Genomic DNA, 15,692 nt, shown 5'->3' on the forward strand with positions numbered 1-15,692 from the left:
TTAAAGATAGTAAAAAATGTAATTAGTGAATAAAAAAGTGAGAAAAGAAATAAACACATTTAAAAAATTTAAAATTAAAATTAAAAAATTCTAAGTTTGTTGTTGCATTAGTTAGTTGTAATAACAATATGCAAAGGTTCTTTTCAAAAGTATAGAATGTTCAAAACAGTGTAAAACACAGAAATGCTACAGATTGTTAATAAAAAATATATAAAACATTTCCATAAATAACTACTTTGACTTTAATCTGTCACTGACTGTGGCAGACATGGCATGTCTGGAACACATCACTCAAGAGGTGCCTAGGAACCATCCTAGTGAGATGCCCAAATTCTTCAGCTGGCTCCTTTTGATGTAAAATGGCTCTACTCTGAGTGTATACATATTCTCATTCTTTCAGTTATTACCTAAAGCTTGTGGCCATAGGTGAGTGTAGGGATGTAGAGCTCATGTAGATCTACTGGTCAATCACACAGCTTTGGTTTCCTGTCAACAGTACAGACCAGTTCATTGTCTGTATCACTGTGATTGTGGCCCAGATCCGTTTCCCCTTCCCCCCGCTTGTGAACATGTCCCTAAGAGACTTAAACAACTATACTTGGGTCAACAACTGTCTGAGGCCCTTTTGAAAACCATGGTCTCAGACTTAAAAGTGTTTCATCAGGCCACCCCTGATGAAGTCGACAGAAAATCATATCATCTGCAGAAAGATGGAAGAACCTGAGACCACTAAATTGGAGGCATACCACCACTTGGCTATGCCTACAAATTCTATCCATAAACATCTCCAGAAAACATCTGTCTTGAATATCCTCAAGAGGATAAGAGCTCGCCCAGAATTCCGTGCAAAATGCATTGTTCCTCATGAAACTTCTCCCACACCTGAATTTTATATCAGCCACTGCAAGAGCCACACTCCACATGGACTGCTGGTACCTGTCAGCTGCTTCCCGAGTACTACAGGAAAACCAAATTCGACAAGACTCCTGCTTCAGCTTGACGCCACCTTGGTGTCCAGCATGTAGTTCAGGGATTACTACTTTGACAGGCACCAACCACCTTGTAGCTGCAGGTCTATGCATCTGCCTCAGTAATGGGTACTCGGTATGCCAGGTCTGTCCAGTGTCCAAGACATGCACCTGCGTGCTACACTTTCTAATACCCCACCCTGTGACTCCAAGAAGGCTGGGTATTTTGAAAACTTGTTTGGCACATAAAGGGCAGTGATAGTCAGGACACTTTCCCCATCATCCACCAGGATGAGAAAGTCTTGACCAGGAACAAACCCTAACTTACATGCACCAAATTGTGAGATACAAGTATCCTGACCCCTGCTCTCAGCCTCACCACGGCTTCTCATATAGTGCTTTTTTTACTCTACTTCAGTAGAAGTAGAGTAAAAAACTCAAAGCACTTCACTCAAAGCACTTCATAGACACACTTTTTTTCTACATCTAAGTGCTTTCCAGCCACCCCCGGTCTCCAGAAGACTGGTTCAAGAGCCCACACTGTGTGTTGAGACAAACTCGACTATATCTACCTAGTATCTCTCAAACCCAACCACTCAGGCTTCTTTCCTAACAGACAAGTGATGTTCCATGCCCCAAGTGGTAGTTTCAACAGCTGGGGGTTAGACCACCAGGGTCTCTTCTCTTTCATGATGCTTGACACACATTGCAGTTGAAAACGTTCTTAATTATTATCATTATCTAAACATCTAGGCTTATCTCTTTCCTAATATATAATAACTGGAATACTCATTCGCATCAGCATATATTTGAACTTAATGCCACAAAGTTTTGGTTTTAACTCATTCCATAGTAGGTAAATCCCTGTAGTGTACTGGATTAATCATGCTAACATGCTTTAACTGATAGTTGGCAACTAGCACTTTCCCAAAACCTTGAGGTGGACGGCTAGACACCTTGTTCCAGGAGAGCAAATATGTCATTATAGATAGACCTTTGGACCTGATGGAGCATGCTAACTTATTTTATATAGAACAGAAACTCTCAAACTGATTGCTTTGGGATGATTACATGTTCTTATACACCCTTTTAGTGTTAAAATTAGTACCATGTCTAGCAAAATGGAGCTGTGATGTTTGCTGAACCTGTCCTGAAAGCCTTTGATTTCTTAGGGATATTCTGGTTGGTAGCCTGCTTTTAGGCATTGGATTTCTAGGCTAAATTCAAAGTCATTGGAAGCTCCAATATTGCATTACGTTGTAGGGTTAAAGGAATATCTGTTCTTCTCTGTTACTAGTCTTCATAAAATTCATTGTAACACACCAACATTTTTATTCTTTGACAGAATAAGACATAATGCTTGGATTTTCATTACTTGTCTACATTCATGTAATTGCTTTCTTTTCTCTGTGAGTAGTCAGACAGTGATGGGATTCCCGGCCGAGCCAAGTCAGTACCAGCTCTAGATCCTGGCAGGGGTTTATTGAGGGCAAAAAGTCCTACTGCAGAGTCAGTTGCCAGGATCAGGAGTCCTTCCCCACCAAAAGTCAGGACACCCATAAAAGTCCAAGGGCACTTCAAAAGTCCTGAGCCACCATCAACGACGGCGGCACAACTTAAAAGTCCTGAACCTCCACAAATTCCTCGGAAGCTTGAACCAGATTTGAGTGAGCAAGAACAAAATGGCGTGGTGGGAAAAAGCACAGTCAATGGTACTGCCAATGGTATCATCAGCCTTCCAGGCACCAGCACCAACCAAATGGCTACCACTGATGACCAGGGTTACACACGTAAGAAAGTAGTAAAGGTTGTTCGTCGTGTTGTCAGGAAGGTTTTACCCTCAGTAGATGAGATCAATGTACCAGCAAAGAAATCTGACAAAGTTACAGAAGTAGGCAAGCCTGCTACTGACACAATCAAAGTAGCAGCAGCAGCAACCTCAGTGTCCCAAACCCAAGTGATGCCAGGATTCTCGTTTAAACATGATGTCATTAAAACAGAAGACAAAGATGATATTTCAAGAGGCTTAACAAGCCTTATGGTCAGAGGCAGAACAAGGGAGCGCTTTCCAAGAATATTTCAGGATAAGCGACCAGAAAAAATGGAGTTAGACAAGATAAGTGAGAAGATGGATGAAAAACTTGACTTGAAGGAGACAACAAAGGAGCAGAATGAAGTTAAAGCCAAGCCAGAGTTGCAGGATGTTAAACACAAATCCAGCAGCTCTTCTCCAGTTACAAAGGAAACAACATCTTCTCTGGTTTCTGTTAACCCTGCTAACAAAGCAACTGTGGGCTCAGCTTCAGATTCTTCCAAATCTCCTCATTCCCGGCCTTTATCTTTCACACCAGTTATGGGCTTCATCCCAGCTCCTGACTTTATACCTGAACCCCAATCATGTTTCACTGCATCAACTTCTGTGAACCCTAATCCTCCCCAGCCCAGTGTTGGTCCACTGTCTTCTACACCTATAGGAATTGTTTCTATCCAGAAACCTACTGTTAGTCAAAAAGAGGTACAGTCTAACACTTGGCATGTCGTCTTGACTTTTGGGACATGGTGTTGTTGATGTTGGGTGCATAGCATTTAAAATGCATGTTTGGAGTGAAAGAGCACTGTAGTGTTTGCTAATAGTGTTTGCACCACATTTATGTGTAATGTTAGTGTTCACAGTGGCTAGACTCAGCCACTTTTAAAAAGCTGTGGAAGACAAATGAGCAGAAGAAATTGCAACACACAAGGAAATGGTTTACTTGGAGTCTCTTGAGCTAATTGCCAGTAGATGATGAAGTCACTAATTAGTAATTAGTCAATTGACTTAATGTACAGTTGTTCAGTTGTTTGACATTTTATATTGAAAAACTGTTGGTCATTTTCTTTGTACCTTTTGTTTTTGGGCATTCAACAAGGGCTCTTTTATGAATACCCTGCTTCTAATCAGCTTAGCAACAGGTGGTGTTATATTTGGAAATATTAATATTATATCCAACCAGTATTTCTCATTCTTGTAATCATTAAACCACAAGCACTTGTGTACGTCCTCAGCTTAGTCATTTCTACAGAATGCTGGGGTCGCTGTCAGAATTGTATGTTCTTTAGCGGCTATGTAAACTCCTATGGTTTTAAATACACTTGCTAGTTTTGAGGTTTATGACTCTTGAATCATTTTTGTGATTAAGTCTGCCAATGAACAAGGAGGACAGTTTCAGTTTTTAACCTTTAACATATCACATAGCAGAATGTATTTGATAATAAGCCTTGTTTGCAAAGATGGAGTGTCAGCAAAGACATTTTTCAAACAGGGAACTTTGGTAGCCTGACATGACTAGCATCACCAGGTAGAGCCAGTTACTGCAATGCTGCTTTGTGGAAAAGCAACTGAAAGAAAAAACATTATATTTGAAAACGATGCTGCCACAGACAAGTACACTAACTGGTCTGCTGCCTGTTTCTCTCTTTATTTTCTCTTTAGCGCTCTTAATGTTTTTCACACATTCTGTTTGGTTTGTTCCAGATTGTGTACTGCCAATTTTAGTAATACACTGTGTTACTCTGTTACACTGTTTTTACACAGTTTTTTTAACCTCCTAAGACCCGAACTCTTTCATGGCACGCAATTTTAATTTCCTCTTTGCTATTTGGGATGATTGGGACCTCATGAATGTAAAAACAAAGAATTTTCTTTTTACTTGATTTTGCTCTACAAGGGCTGGATATCCACATATGACATTTGTTTTAAATTTCGATAGAACAGTGGCAGTATAATGTCCTCATAAGAGATAGCAGGCCCTTATGGAGCAGCATGTTTTATTGTGGTCTAGACAACCCAAAATGTGATGTCCACATATGTGGATGCTCAGTCCTAGGAGGTTAAAGCATACGTACTGTTTGAAGCAGAAGCTATTTATATATTACTACTACTACTACTACTACTACCTATTTAGTGCTACTACAGAACTACTAAACATGGTGTTTTTGAAATGGATTCCATGGTAACCCAAACTGCTTATGCTGTTGATAAAATCAGTGTATGTGTTTGAGTCTCCTGTGGGAAACATTAGTGAAGTCAGTGAGGATATCTGATGTACTTGTTTATTTTTTAAAGATGACTAAACATAACTAAAATACATATCCATCTGCTGAGGACATTTCTGTTTGTGTCTAATTGTGGGCTTTGCTTCATCTGTGTCAGTGTGCTCAGATTCAGTATTTTGCTGCTTTGACCTGTAGGAGGCACCGGTCAGTCCAACTGAGGAAGCTCAGCGACGCCTGATGAAGATCTTTGGCGTCCCTGTAAATAAACAGATAATATTGCCTTTGAATTTTCCGTGTTTGTACATGTACACATCAAAAAAATCTAACCAGCATTATTCACTTCCCCCATGGTCTAAAGCAGTTTGACGATTAGGCAAGTTAAAGCACCGATGTAAAGGGGTGGCTCTTTTTACACTTCACATTTGTGCATGTGGCAATAACACAGTGTGCTGGTATGAAGCAACTGGTGGTGAAAACTGTCATGCCATGTAAAGTAAGGGACGGTTAACCCTGTAGCAAAAAAGTAAAGATCCCATTATTGCTGTCATAATTTCGTAAATGCCAGGTGTTACCTCTACATATAGTGTGCTGGCACAGGAGTACAGCAGTTTTCTTGAGAAAGTCTCAAGCTGTTGCAACATCTCCTTCTTTATAATCTGAAGCCCTGTGATCCTCTGCACTGATATCTCATTGAAATGGCAGTAAAAACTGACACAATCATGTCTTCAGCCTGGCTGTGCAACCGGTAAAAGGCTCCAAAAAAAGCATAGAGATGCTTCAAGTGGTGCTCCCATTGATTATTGATTATTTACTGCTTTGCCAGTGGCGTCATTGAGTCAGTGGTGTTAAAGAGAAAAACTGTTTCACCAAAGGGAATTCAGAATAGCTGAAATGGTTGATTTAAAGTCATGAAACAGCTTAGTTTAAAAACAGCTGTTTTTAAAAGTTGCTCTCTGAAAGCTGCTAAATTTATTCAGTTAAATTCTGTTTTTTTTATTTATCACCAAAAACTATGATGCAACGGTTGTTGTGATTAACTGGTCTAATGTTACATAGTCTTGCATCTCCACACCCTGCCCACTCAGTCACTTTGGTAAACTCCACTTATGTGCCAGCTAATAGAAAATATTCCCCTAAAGACAGCGAGACAGTACCATGACGACATGGAAGTTTTTTTTATCTCTCCTGTTCATATTGAATTCTGGATCTTTGATGAAATGTTAATTAACCTTCAAATACACTCTTGCAGTTATAACGATCTGTGTTGCACAAGGTCAGGTTAAGTTAAGCAATGGAAACTAAGTCTGTCAGCAGGGTTTGGAAAAAATCAGCAAATTCTGAGCTTTAGCTAACTAGTTCTGTTTTTTCTTGTGCTGTAGTCTTTTTTAACATCTCAGAAATGTTCCCCTTCCTTTCTAATTTAATAATAACTTCACCAAAGCTGTTAGCATACATCACTATGTATCACATTGATCATCATTCCACTCTCACAATTTTTTTGCAGCAGTTTCCCTTACTACTGTGTTGCTCATTACCCTGACAATAAAAACTTGTACTTTATTAAAATTATATTTCAGAACTGGAAAAATTACTGGAAACCTTGAAAATTGGGCTGCCCTGATGAACATGAATTGGGCCCACATTTCTTCTTGACTTCTGATGCAATGTCAAATTCTGTTACCTTTAAATTCAGTCATTTTGCTGGAGCTGCTAGAGCTGTGGACACTACAGAAACACCCACTTATGGATTTTGTTATAGACTTGACAGGTTTCAGAGAGAGTTCTGCTTAAGACATTCCTGTGGAATGAAGCTCAAATTATATCTCGCTAGTTAGTTTTGTAGCACATTCCCTTTCATGAGTGATATAACCAACTTCTCACAATTAGCCAATAACTGGATATGTTTGAACTGACTACATTCTCATTAGATAGGGGAATTATTTCAATGCCATGGTTACTCATTGTAAAGCCATTTTCCCTTTTCCATTGCCACTCAAATGTTCATGCACTTCTTGTTGCTTTCATGGGCTGTATCCCAATTCAGGGTCTGCAGCCTTAAAGTACGCAGCCTCAACGATCCTCAAGGGCCGCGTACTCAAAGGCCGCTAAGGCCGGAAGTGCGAGGCTTGTGAAATGGGACGGTCTAGCCTCCGTTGCGCTGCCCAGGTTGCCTAGCAACCATGATACTAACAGCTGGAAACGTTTCATACAGCTTTGTTTGACAGAAACGAAGGAGAAAATCTTTTGTTCATTTGTTTGTTTGTTTCTACATGAGCTTTGATCATTCTCTATAAGATGAAGCTCAGCTTTTGAACGGCGTATATTTTAAAGTAAAGGCTTTAAAACCAAGTTAGTACAAACTTCACTAATGTCACATAACTTTGCCGACATGTGGCCAACAGTAATGTTTTAATGTTCTTCGTTATTAAGCATTTCCACATAAATAAGTGACATAATATTCATCACTTAGTTTACTAAGTTACTCTTCGGGCGCCCCTCAGCTGCCGTTTTTTTTCGGCAAAATTATCCACACCCACCGCCGCGCTATGCATTCTGGGATATGTTGGGCCATGAAGTCCACACCGCCACATCCTTAAAATTCAGGGAAATGAAGGATGCATTTGAGGGCCGCATTTCGAGCAGCCTCGAATTGGGACAGCCTTCGTCGCGTCGCTGTGACGTAATCGGCCTTTAAGGCTGCAGACCCTGAATTGGGATACAGCCATGTTCTGCAATATTTTCATCTGAATTTCCATGTTGACTGTGTCTTCTGTGTTTTTCCCCTCATTCCCTGTCTTTCTCTCCATGCTTTACTCACACTGCTTTTGCTGGTTGTCTCTGTGGCTAGCTGGAGCCAGCAGTCAGTGTTTCATCTTCTGTTGAGGCGCTCGTGTCTGCACCCCTGCAGGCTCAGGGCACCCTCCATGCACCACAGACCTGCATTTCCCTGGGGCTCCTATCTGGAATTTGTACTCATTTGACATGTGAGAATGTAAGGCCCAAAATCCTTTTAATTTCCTCAATTTCCCCCATTTGAAGTATTGTATTGAACTAAATTGAATTGAATTTTATTTCTGTAGTGCCAAATCACAACAACAGTTGCTTCAAGGTGCTGTTGACAGTTAAACTCCACGAAACTCCACATACGCTTAATATGTTTGGTTTGTTAGAGCCCCCCCCCCCCCCCCCCCCCCCCCCTCTCTGTCTCTTATATTAAAAAGAAGGCAAACCCAAATTATAACATGTTAAGAAACAAATAAGGCCATTTTGAAGAACAATAGGCTGGAAAAGTGAGTGGTACTAAATACAAAAATCCAATAACTGGTCTCCTCAGTTTGCAGACACTTGTAGAATGAGCCTGTAAACAGTGGTAACCTTTACCCTGTCCTACATTTTTTTTTTGACCTATTGCCATCAAGTTCAAAATGACCTCAATTCTTTCCTTAAAAGAGTAGATTTTCTCAGTTTCAACATGTGATGTGTTTTCTGTGTTCTGCTGTACTTCTGCTATTGTACAGCATCCCAACATTTTTGGAATCAGAGTTGTATTTCAGGCTTTCAAGGACTTTTTCTTACAATATAGTGTTAGTCCTTCAATTCAGGCATGCTAAACTGGATAAAGTCTTTCTAAAGATGAGAGCAGCTAAGACATTATACAGGGATGCTAAAGTGATATAATAACCTGCAGATAGTTGGATATTAGGTTGGGTTATTAAATTAATAATTTCCAGAATTGTCAACATATTCACAGAGTGGTATGTGTGGCACATGGGGGGTTGGGCAGGGAGTTCCTACTTGGCACGTGTTTTTTAGTAAATGCAATCATGAAAGAGCTTGTTATGAAAATAAGTTCTAATCATCTATTTGGGATTTTTTGGTTTTAAGCAGATAAAAAAGTTAATTTAAATACATGAAGCAGTGAGGAGGCTGTCACTTGCAGCCTTCATCACAGATTGTTTGACAACTGTGTTCACTAATTTGTCATGAGCACAGAACTCCAGGGCTTTCTCATTGATGGCTGGCTGAAGTGGCCAGTAGCCTATAACCTATTGCTCAGCCTTCATATACTAATCAAATTTCCTTGTTCTTTATCGGTATAAAAAGTCTGAACTTCACTGTTGGCATTTTCAGTTTTCTTCCCATTGTATTGTCATGACGTACACCGTGGGTGCGTCTACTAAAAATCTCAGATGAGTTTGAATATCGGTCAAGTTTTCTAAACATCTTGCGAATGCAATAACTCAAGAAGGAATTCATCTAGGATTTTCAGATTGATACCATAGGTGCATCAACAAAATCATGGACGAGGTTGAATCTCAGTGATCTCAACCTAAAGGTCAGAGTAAGTTTTCTGTGAATGTGGTAACTTGAGAACAAGGTGATGTAGGATTATGAAATTGGTAAATGGATCGGATCTTGATAGTGTTTTTTTTTTTTGCTCTGAGCACTCAAAGCACTTTACACTACTTTCATCATTCACCTATTCCCACCCATTCACACAAGCACTTTTTTCTTCGCTCTTTCTATGGAAGTGCTTTCTATCAAAGGCAATGTCTTTAGAGTCTTTATGAATGAAGCTTTTTTGCTGTCATATAATCATCATGTTTTAGTGACCTGTGAAACTTTCAAAATGTAACATTCAAGCAGTACTTTTAATCGATGATCATGCATAGTGAGTAGACTTAATTTCTCTTTCTCATATATTCTGGATATGTAGAGCATCTGTTGCAGTGACATTGTCTACAGCTGAGCAGATGATGTTTCATTATATCTGTGTATTTGTTTGTATATGTCTGTCTGTTTTAACATATATTGCTTATGTATAACTGTGACCTTTAACCTTCTCATGCTGGCAAAATCACCAGGGATCAGTAGAAGAGGATCTTATTGCTCTCCAAGCATCTCATGCTGCAGCTAAGCAATCCCAGGTGTGGACTGCACTATGCCTGAGTGTGACAAAATCACCAGCTCATCCCTTGTGTTGTGCTGCATTGTGCTCGTGCTTGCAAAGTGCAGTGTTCCCTATTCATGTTTCCTGTTAAAATGTAGTAAAATGTAAGAAGTCATCAATAGGAACACCCTAGTTTTTTTTGTGCTTGTTTCCAGTTTACTTTGTTTTACACTTTCATTCTTGGTTCCTTATGTGTTTGTGTTCTTTTATGTTGTTATGAATATTGGGCTGAACCAAGCTGCTCTCTGGCATTTTAGATACCAGGGGTTGCTACTGAACTGCCGTTTGACAAACGCAAATGTCCTCACACATTCTTCATACAAGCCTGATCAGTCAATCACATGATCATTATTTTGAAAAGCTTTAATTGCATCCTTTCAGCATGTCCTGATATCTCACTGGAAATTCAAATGGTTTAAAAAAAAAAACACATGTTGCTGTGAGTGGTCCACAGGTATAATTTCCCCTGCTGTCCTCTAATTCTGACCTTTGTCCTTTTTAGGTGAAGACTGAGGAACAGATTGCAGCAGAGCAGGCCTGGTATGAATCAGATAAAGTATGGCTTGTCCACAAGGATGGCTTTTCCCTGGGTGAGTCTGGCTTATCTTTTTAAAAATGTTCTTACGGTGGCATCACATTTTTCCCCATTCCATTGCCTTTTATTGGTCTTTTATAAAAAGCTACATAGTTACTTGCTACTAAATGTGTTTTTTAATATATCTACCGTTTAAAATACACGAGGTGTGTACGTAATATTTTACTGCAAAAAATCTGTTATTTTGCATTAACTTAATTTGTCCGGTTACTTTAGAGCCCCTGAAATGAAGGGATTGTGTTAAAAATGCTCTAGTTCCTCACATTTTTATGCAATCTTATCCAAAATTAGAAAAAGTTGTCTCTGTCCAAATATTTATGGACCTAACTGTGTCATTGGATGGTGAAAAGAGTACTTAAATTACTTAAGTAGCTCCTGAATCCCCTTTAAATGCATCCTATAGTGGAAGAAGAAGCTGGAAAAAAAGGGGGCATCTCTCACATCCTTGTGGCTGTCACTGAGGGAGTTAAATAGGGCTGCCACGATTTGTCGACTAGTCACGATTACGTCGACTATCAAAATCGTCGACGACTGATTTAATAGTCGATGCGTCGTTTGAAGCTTTGTAAGATCACAAAAGACGCAGGAATAAGTGGCAGGATTTAAGAGTGTAATAACGGACTGAAACAGAAGATGGCAGCATTGCATGTACAAGGATGCCAGCTACCGTTAAACCCCGAAGAAGAAGAAGAAGCAGCTGTGTCCCAGAATTCATAGCGCAGCCCAGCGCAGTTTCCAACAATGGCGGCAGCTAGTTAGTTTTAATGTTACTCTTATTATTCTTTCTGGGTCACAAAATAAACGTTTAACATATTTTCAGGCGAGAATGTAGCTGTGTAAACCTCAAATATCTGCTCAGTTTATCAGGACACCACATATTTTCAAAAGCGCTCCGACGTTTTCGGAGACGTCTGTTACCCACTAGCTTGTTAGCGAGCCGGGGCTAGGCTCACTAGCGCCGTGAGAACACCGGACTCCCCGCAAATCGTTTTCAAACCCACCGCCGTCTTTCGCTACTCAGGTTAAATATATATGAGTCACTTAGATAACTTAAAATGTTATTGTTTGGCTTTTTTTTAGTATTTTATTTGTTCCTGAGTAAATCAGTTTGTCTGAGATTAAAGTTATAGTTTTTACACAGCTGAATAAACGTCAAGCAGACAACTGATTATCAGAAGTGTGAGATGCTCCAGAATCTACTCCGGTGTCCTGTTATATTTTAGATAGCAAGGAGTTTATTAAACTTCACCGAAACAATCTGCAAATTTCATTAAAATTTAATAAACTATCATCTTGTCTTTATTTTTAGTTAGCACAGACCTTAAACACTTAAAGCTGTAAGCTAATGATAGTTATATAAGAGCAGATGCTGCTGGTGCAATAAGCTGTAGTTTTACGTCCAATGGATGATGATCTGATTAGTCGACTAATCGCAAAAATAATCGGTGACTAGTCGACTGTCAAAATAATCGTTTGTGGCAGCCCTAGAGTTAAATAACTCTCTGACTGCACGACATCTGGGGTGATTGAGATTTACCCTAGGTTTGAATGCTCGTGATCAGGGGTGTCAAACATGTGGCCCACGGGCCACATCTAGCCTGCAATAAAAATATATTCGGCCCACAAGATAATTTCATGTGTAAGTTAATAATGACATGTTGGTATGTGGAGCTGAATCTTCAGCTGTGCTGGGAATCCATGCAGGCAGAGGCGCGACTTTACTTTGATTGGCACATCAAGCAGTCAATCACATGCAAAGACAAACTGGGATCATACCATTATGTGAAAGAAGGAAGAGGGGAAGACGTCCTGAAGACAGCAAGTGTAGTGGTACAGGCCAGGTAGAGAAAAAGTGAAGAAAAGGAGCAAAAACATAAAATAAGCAGCAACTGGCTGCATTTCAATGATACTGGAGACTGCAAAGCTGAGTGCAGAATTTATCACATCTTTCCATTGCACATGACAAACGGTGTCCAGGCTTTAAACCTCATATCCTCCCTAGTAGTATCAAATCCATGAAAATAAGGCTTTTACACTGAATAAAAAACACTGAAAAAATTGCTAAATTGAAGAAGACTAAATTTACAGTTCAGTTTCAAATTCTACATAAAATAAACTACACACAGTGTCTTTGAATGGCAGAAATGGACAAATGTGTGCATGTAGTACAGAGCCATGGCTCAGTGTCTGAGTTTTGCTGACCGATTTTTTTCTTCTTCTTTGTAACAGCAGTTTTTTTCTTTATCATGTAGAAAAACTGTTAAATATGTAATTTCTTTACACTGACAGAATGATGAGTTAAGGTCAAAGTGGGCCGTAGGTGCTCCACGATGTAAAATGAGTTCGACACCCCTGCTGTAGATGTTTTGGGGCTGTCAGCCTGCTTTTGCAACATTATGTTGAAGTCATAGAAAGTGCCTGTGGAGTAGTTGTGATGATGTGGTTTTGTTGGCTTCACTGAGCAATGATTTTCAGTTTGCACTGAGAAAAGTGTGTTGTTCTTATCCCCATCTGTTTGCAGCAGCTCAGCATATGCATTCTACAGCTTAACACTTAACACTGCACATATTTGCATATTTGAAATTAAATTTTTAGAACCTCCTAGCTGTGAAGTGTTTTTCATTGGGATTAAATGTGTTAATTAGCTATAAAAATAATTTTATTGGATGATAAAGTCTTTAAAATGGAAATAAAAAAATCCACACTGCTGGTCTTTAGAGTTTTAGATGGCAAAGTCATGCATTTTTCCTTTTGTTATTCTCTTTAATTATCCACTTAAACTATAGAGATCAGTAGAGTTGAGCACTTCAGTCAGGCAAAAACTAAAGTGTTTACTGTCTTATCTCTGGCCAGCCACCGTGATAAAGACAGAAACTGGCTCTCTGCCAGAGGGCAAGGTAAGAATCAAAATGGAGCATGACGGGACTGTACTGGATGTGGATGAAGACGACATTGAAAAGGTGAGTAGGTGACTTCCGACCCTGTTCATCTAAATTCAATTCAATTCAATTTAATTCAATCCAGCTTTATTTATATAGTGCCAAATCACAACATTTGCCTCAAGGTGCTTTATATGTTAAGGTAAAGACGCTACAATAATACAGAGAAAACCCCAACAATCAGATGGGCCTCTATGATCAAGCGCTTTTGCAACAGTGGGAAGGAAAAACTCCCTTTTATAGGGTGGAACCAGGCTCAGGGAGGGGCGACCATCTCCTGCGACCGGTTGGGGTGAGGGGAGGACGATGAACTAGGTTTTCAGTATCTCTCTGAGATAGGTTGTTTCTAATTTTAGAGATATTGTACAAATGGAAGAAATCAGTCCTCCATGTTTTGTTCTGTTTTCATGTGCATTGAAGGACACATCCTGGTCAAAAATGCCTACCCCAGGGAGGCAAGTATAATGTAAAGAGAAATGGTCCTAGCACAGAATTCTGTGGAACTTCATAATTAACCTTAATGTATGAAGAGGACTGATGTTCTAGCTTTATAGAGGGCTTTTTTCTTTCAAAAAGAACAACAAACTATGTTTTTTAAATTAGTAGGACACCTTTTCCTTTTAGACTTTTACCAGGGAGTCAATTACTTCTGATTTGAGGCTTTCTTTGTCAGAGGAGCTACAATCTCAAGAATCGTACGCAGTGAAGATGTAAAACTATTAGGAAGATAATTGACCTCTGTGGGAGTAGAGTTCAGGGGGCTACTTTGCCTTGGCTTATGGCACTAAAGAAGATAACAGTGCAGGATTTGTATTGTAGTTAAACTTAATTATAGCACTTTCAGATATACATTTACTGCAATGCATATAAAGGTCTAAGTTTGTCACTTTCACTTCTGGGATATTATAAACAATAATACCCATAAATTAAAGTAGATTATTAGATTAGATTGTTATGATCGCATCGAAGGATCCACAGTACAAAACTTTCATATCAAATCACACTGTATCACAGAACAACAATGTGCATATTAATTATGTAAGCCTGTGGTAAACTGATGGCTAAAACATTTTTTTTGTTGCTGACACATTAAATTCGGACATTCAAGCACGTTTGTTGTTGTGACTTAGCGCTGTATAAATGAAATTGAACTGAATTTAATAAACGATTCATATTCCAAGTAAAACATTGTTATATAAATTATTATTTATATAGCATAAAGTTTTTTTTAAGTCCAATAAAGCAAAAAAAGCTAGCTTGAAGCTAGCTATCATTAGCAGCCCATGCACATGATGAAGGAGGTCCACTCAGTGTGTACGAGAGACTCAGAGGCAGAGAATCAGTTTGTCACAGACGGCCACAGAGGATACTACCAGCTCACGGGAATGCTGGAATAGGTGTAGGTAAGGTCAGATGGGACTGTTGGGAAGTTTGGCAGACGCACACTACTGGCTGTCTAAAGTTACTTTCTTGCTCACAGCACTTATAGTACTTCTAAAATCTATACAAATAATTTCAGTGGAGCACAGTAGCTTTGTTATTACCGTAATTCTGAGAGCAAGGATCTAAACATCAGTGCCCTGAAGAAAAAAAGACAGTTATTTATTTATTTATGCATTATTTTTATAAGTATACTTTGAGAAAGGAAGGAAATCGAACATCTGCCAGTTCATACTGATTGTTTAGACATTTCATGAGCAACTTACGGCAGGTGCTTGAGACCAGATGTAACTGACTAAATAGTTTATTAGAATACGAAACTATCACATTTGGTAAATTTGATTTTAAAATGACTGTGTAATAAAATAGGATGGGAAGTGATTAATCAATGAATGAGTACAGCTCTTCTGTCATTTTATGATTGCTCTCTCTATGTGTAGGCCAACCCTCCATCATACGACAGATCAGAAGACCTAGCTTCACTACTCTATTTGAATGAATCCAGTGTAATGCACTGCCTGAGGCAACGCTATGGAGGGAACCTCATCCATACCTATGCTGGACCCAACATGGTGGTCATCAACCCTCTCAGCATGCCCTCCATGTACTCGGAGAAGGTAAGCTCAAGACTAATGAGCAAGGCCAGCCAAATTAATGGATTGCATTTATATATAGTACATTAATGCCGGTTGTTTGTGAAAGAAAGTGTAGCTGTTTAGTTTAGTGTAGCAGTGTAATGATCACTTCGAGGGTTTGGAGGTGCT

At 39.3% G+C, this 15,692-nt stretch overlaps 1 protein-coding gene across 8 annotated transcripts in view; it reads left to right on the top strand.

Moving 5' to 3' along the window:
- myo18ab (myosin XVIIIA b) overlaps nt 1-15,692 on the top strand; it is a 128,332-nt gene that overhangs the window by 31,299 nt on the left and 81,341 nt on the right. For 4 of the 8 annotated variants that reach the window (XM_080888693.1, XM_080888697.1, XM_080888698.1 and 1 more), the window contains exons 4-10: nt 2,386-3,483; nt 5,199-5,261; nt 7,852-7,995; nt 9,869-9,931; nt 10,457-10,544; nt 13,403-13,509; nt 15,369-15,545. In XM_080888693.1, coding sequence (XP_080744819.1) covers nt 2,386-3,483; nt 5,199-5,261; nt 7,852-7,995; nt 9,869-9,931; nt 10,457-10,544; nt 13,403-13,509; nt 15,369-15,545 — 1,740 coding nt within the window. The remainder of the gene's footprint in view (nt 1-2,385; nt 3,484-5,198; nt 5,262-7,851; nt 7,996-9,868; nt 9,932-10,456; nt 10,545-13,402; nt 13,510-15,368; nt 15,546-15,692) is intronic. The other 4 variants (XM_080888696.1, XM_080888700.1, XM_080888699.1 and 1 more) reach the window with 2 other exon arrangements.

Source organism: Rhamphochromis sp. 'chilingali' (genome assembly GCF_963969265.1).
Source record: "Rhamphochromis sp. 'chilingali' genome assembly, chromosome: 8".
Taxonomy (NCBI): domain Eukaryota; kingdom Metazoa; phylum Chordata; class Actinopteri; order Cichliformes; family Cichlidae; genus Rhamphochromis; species Rhamphochromis sp. 'chilingali'.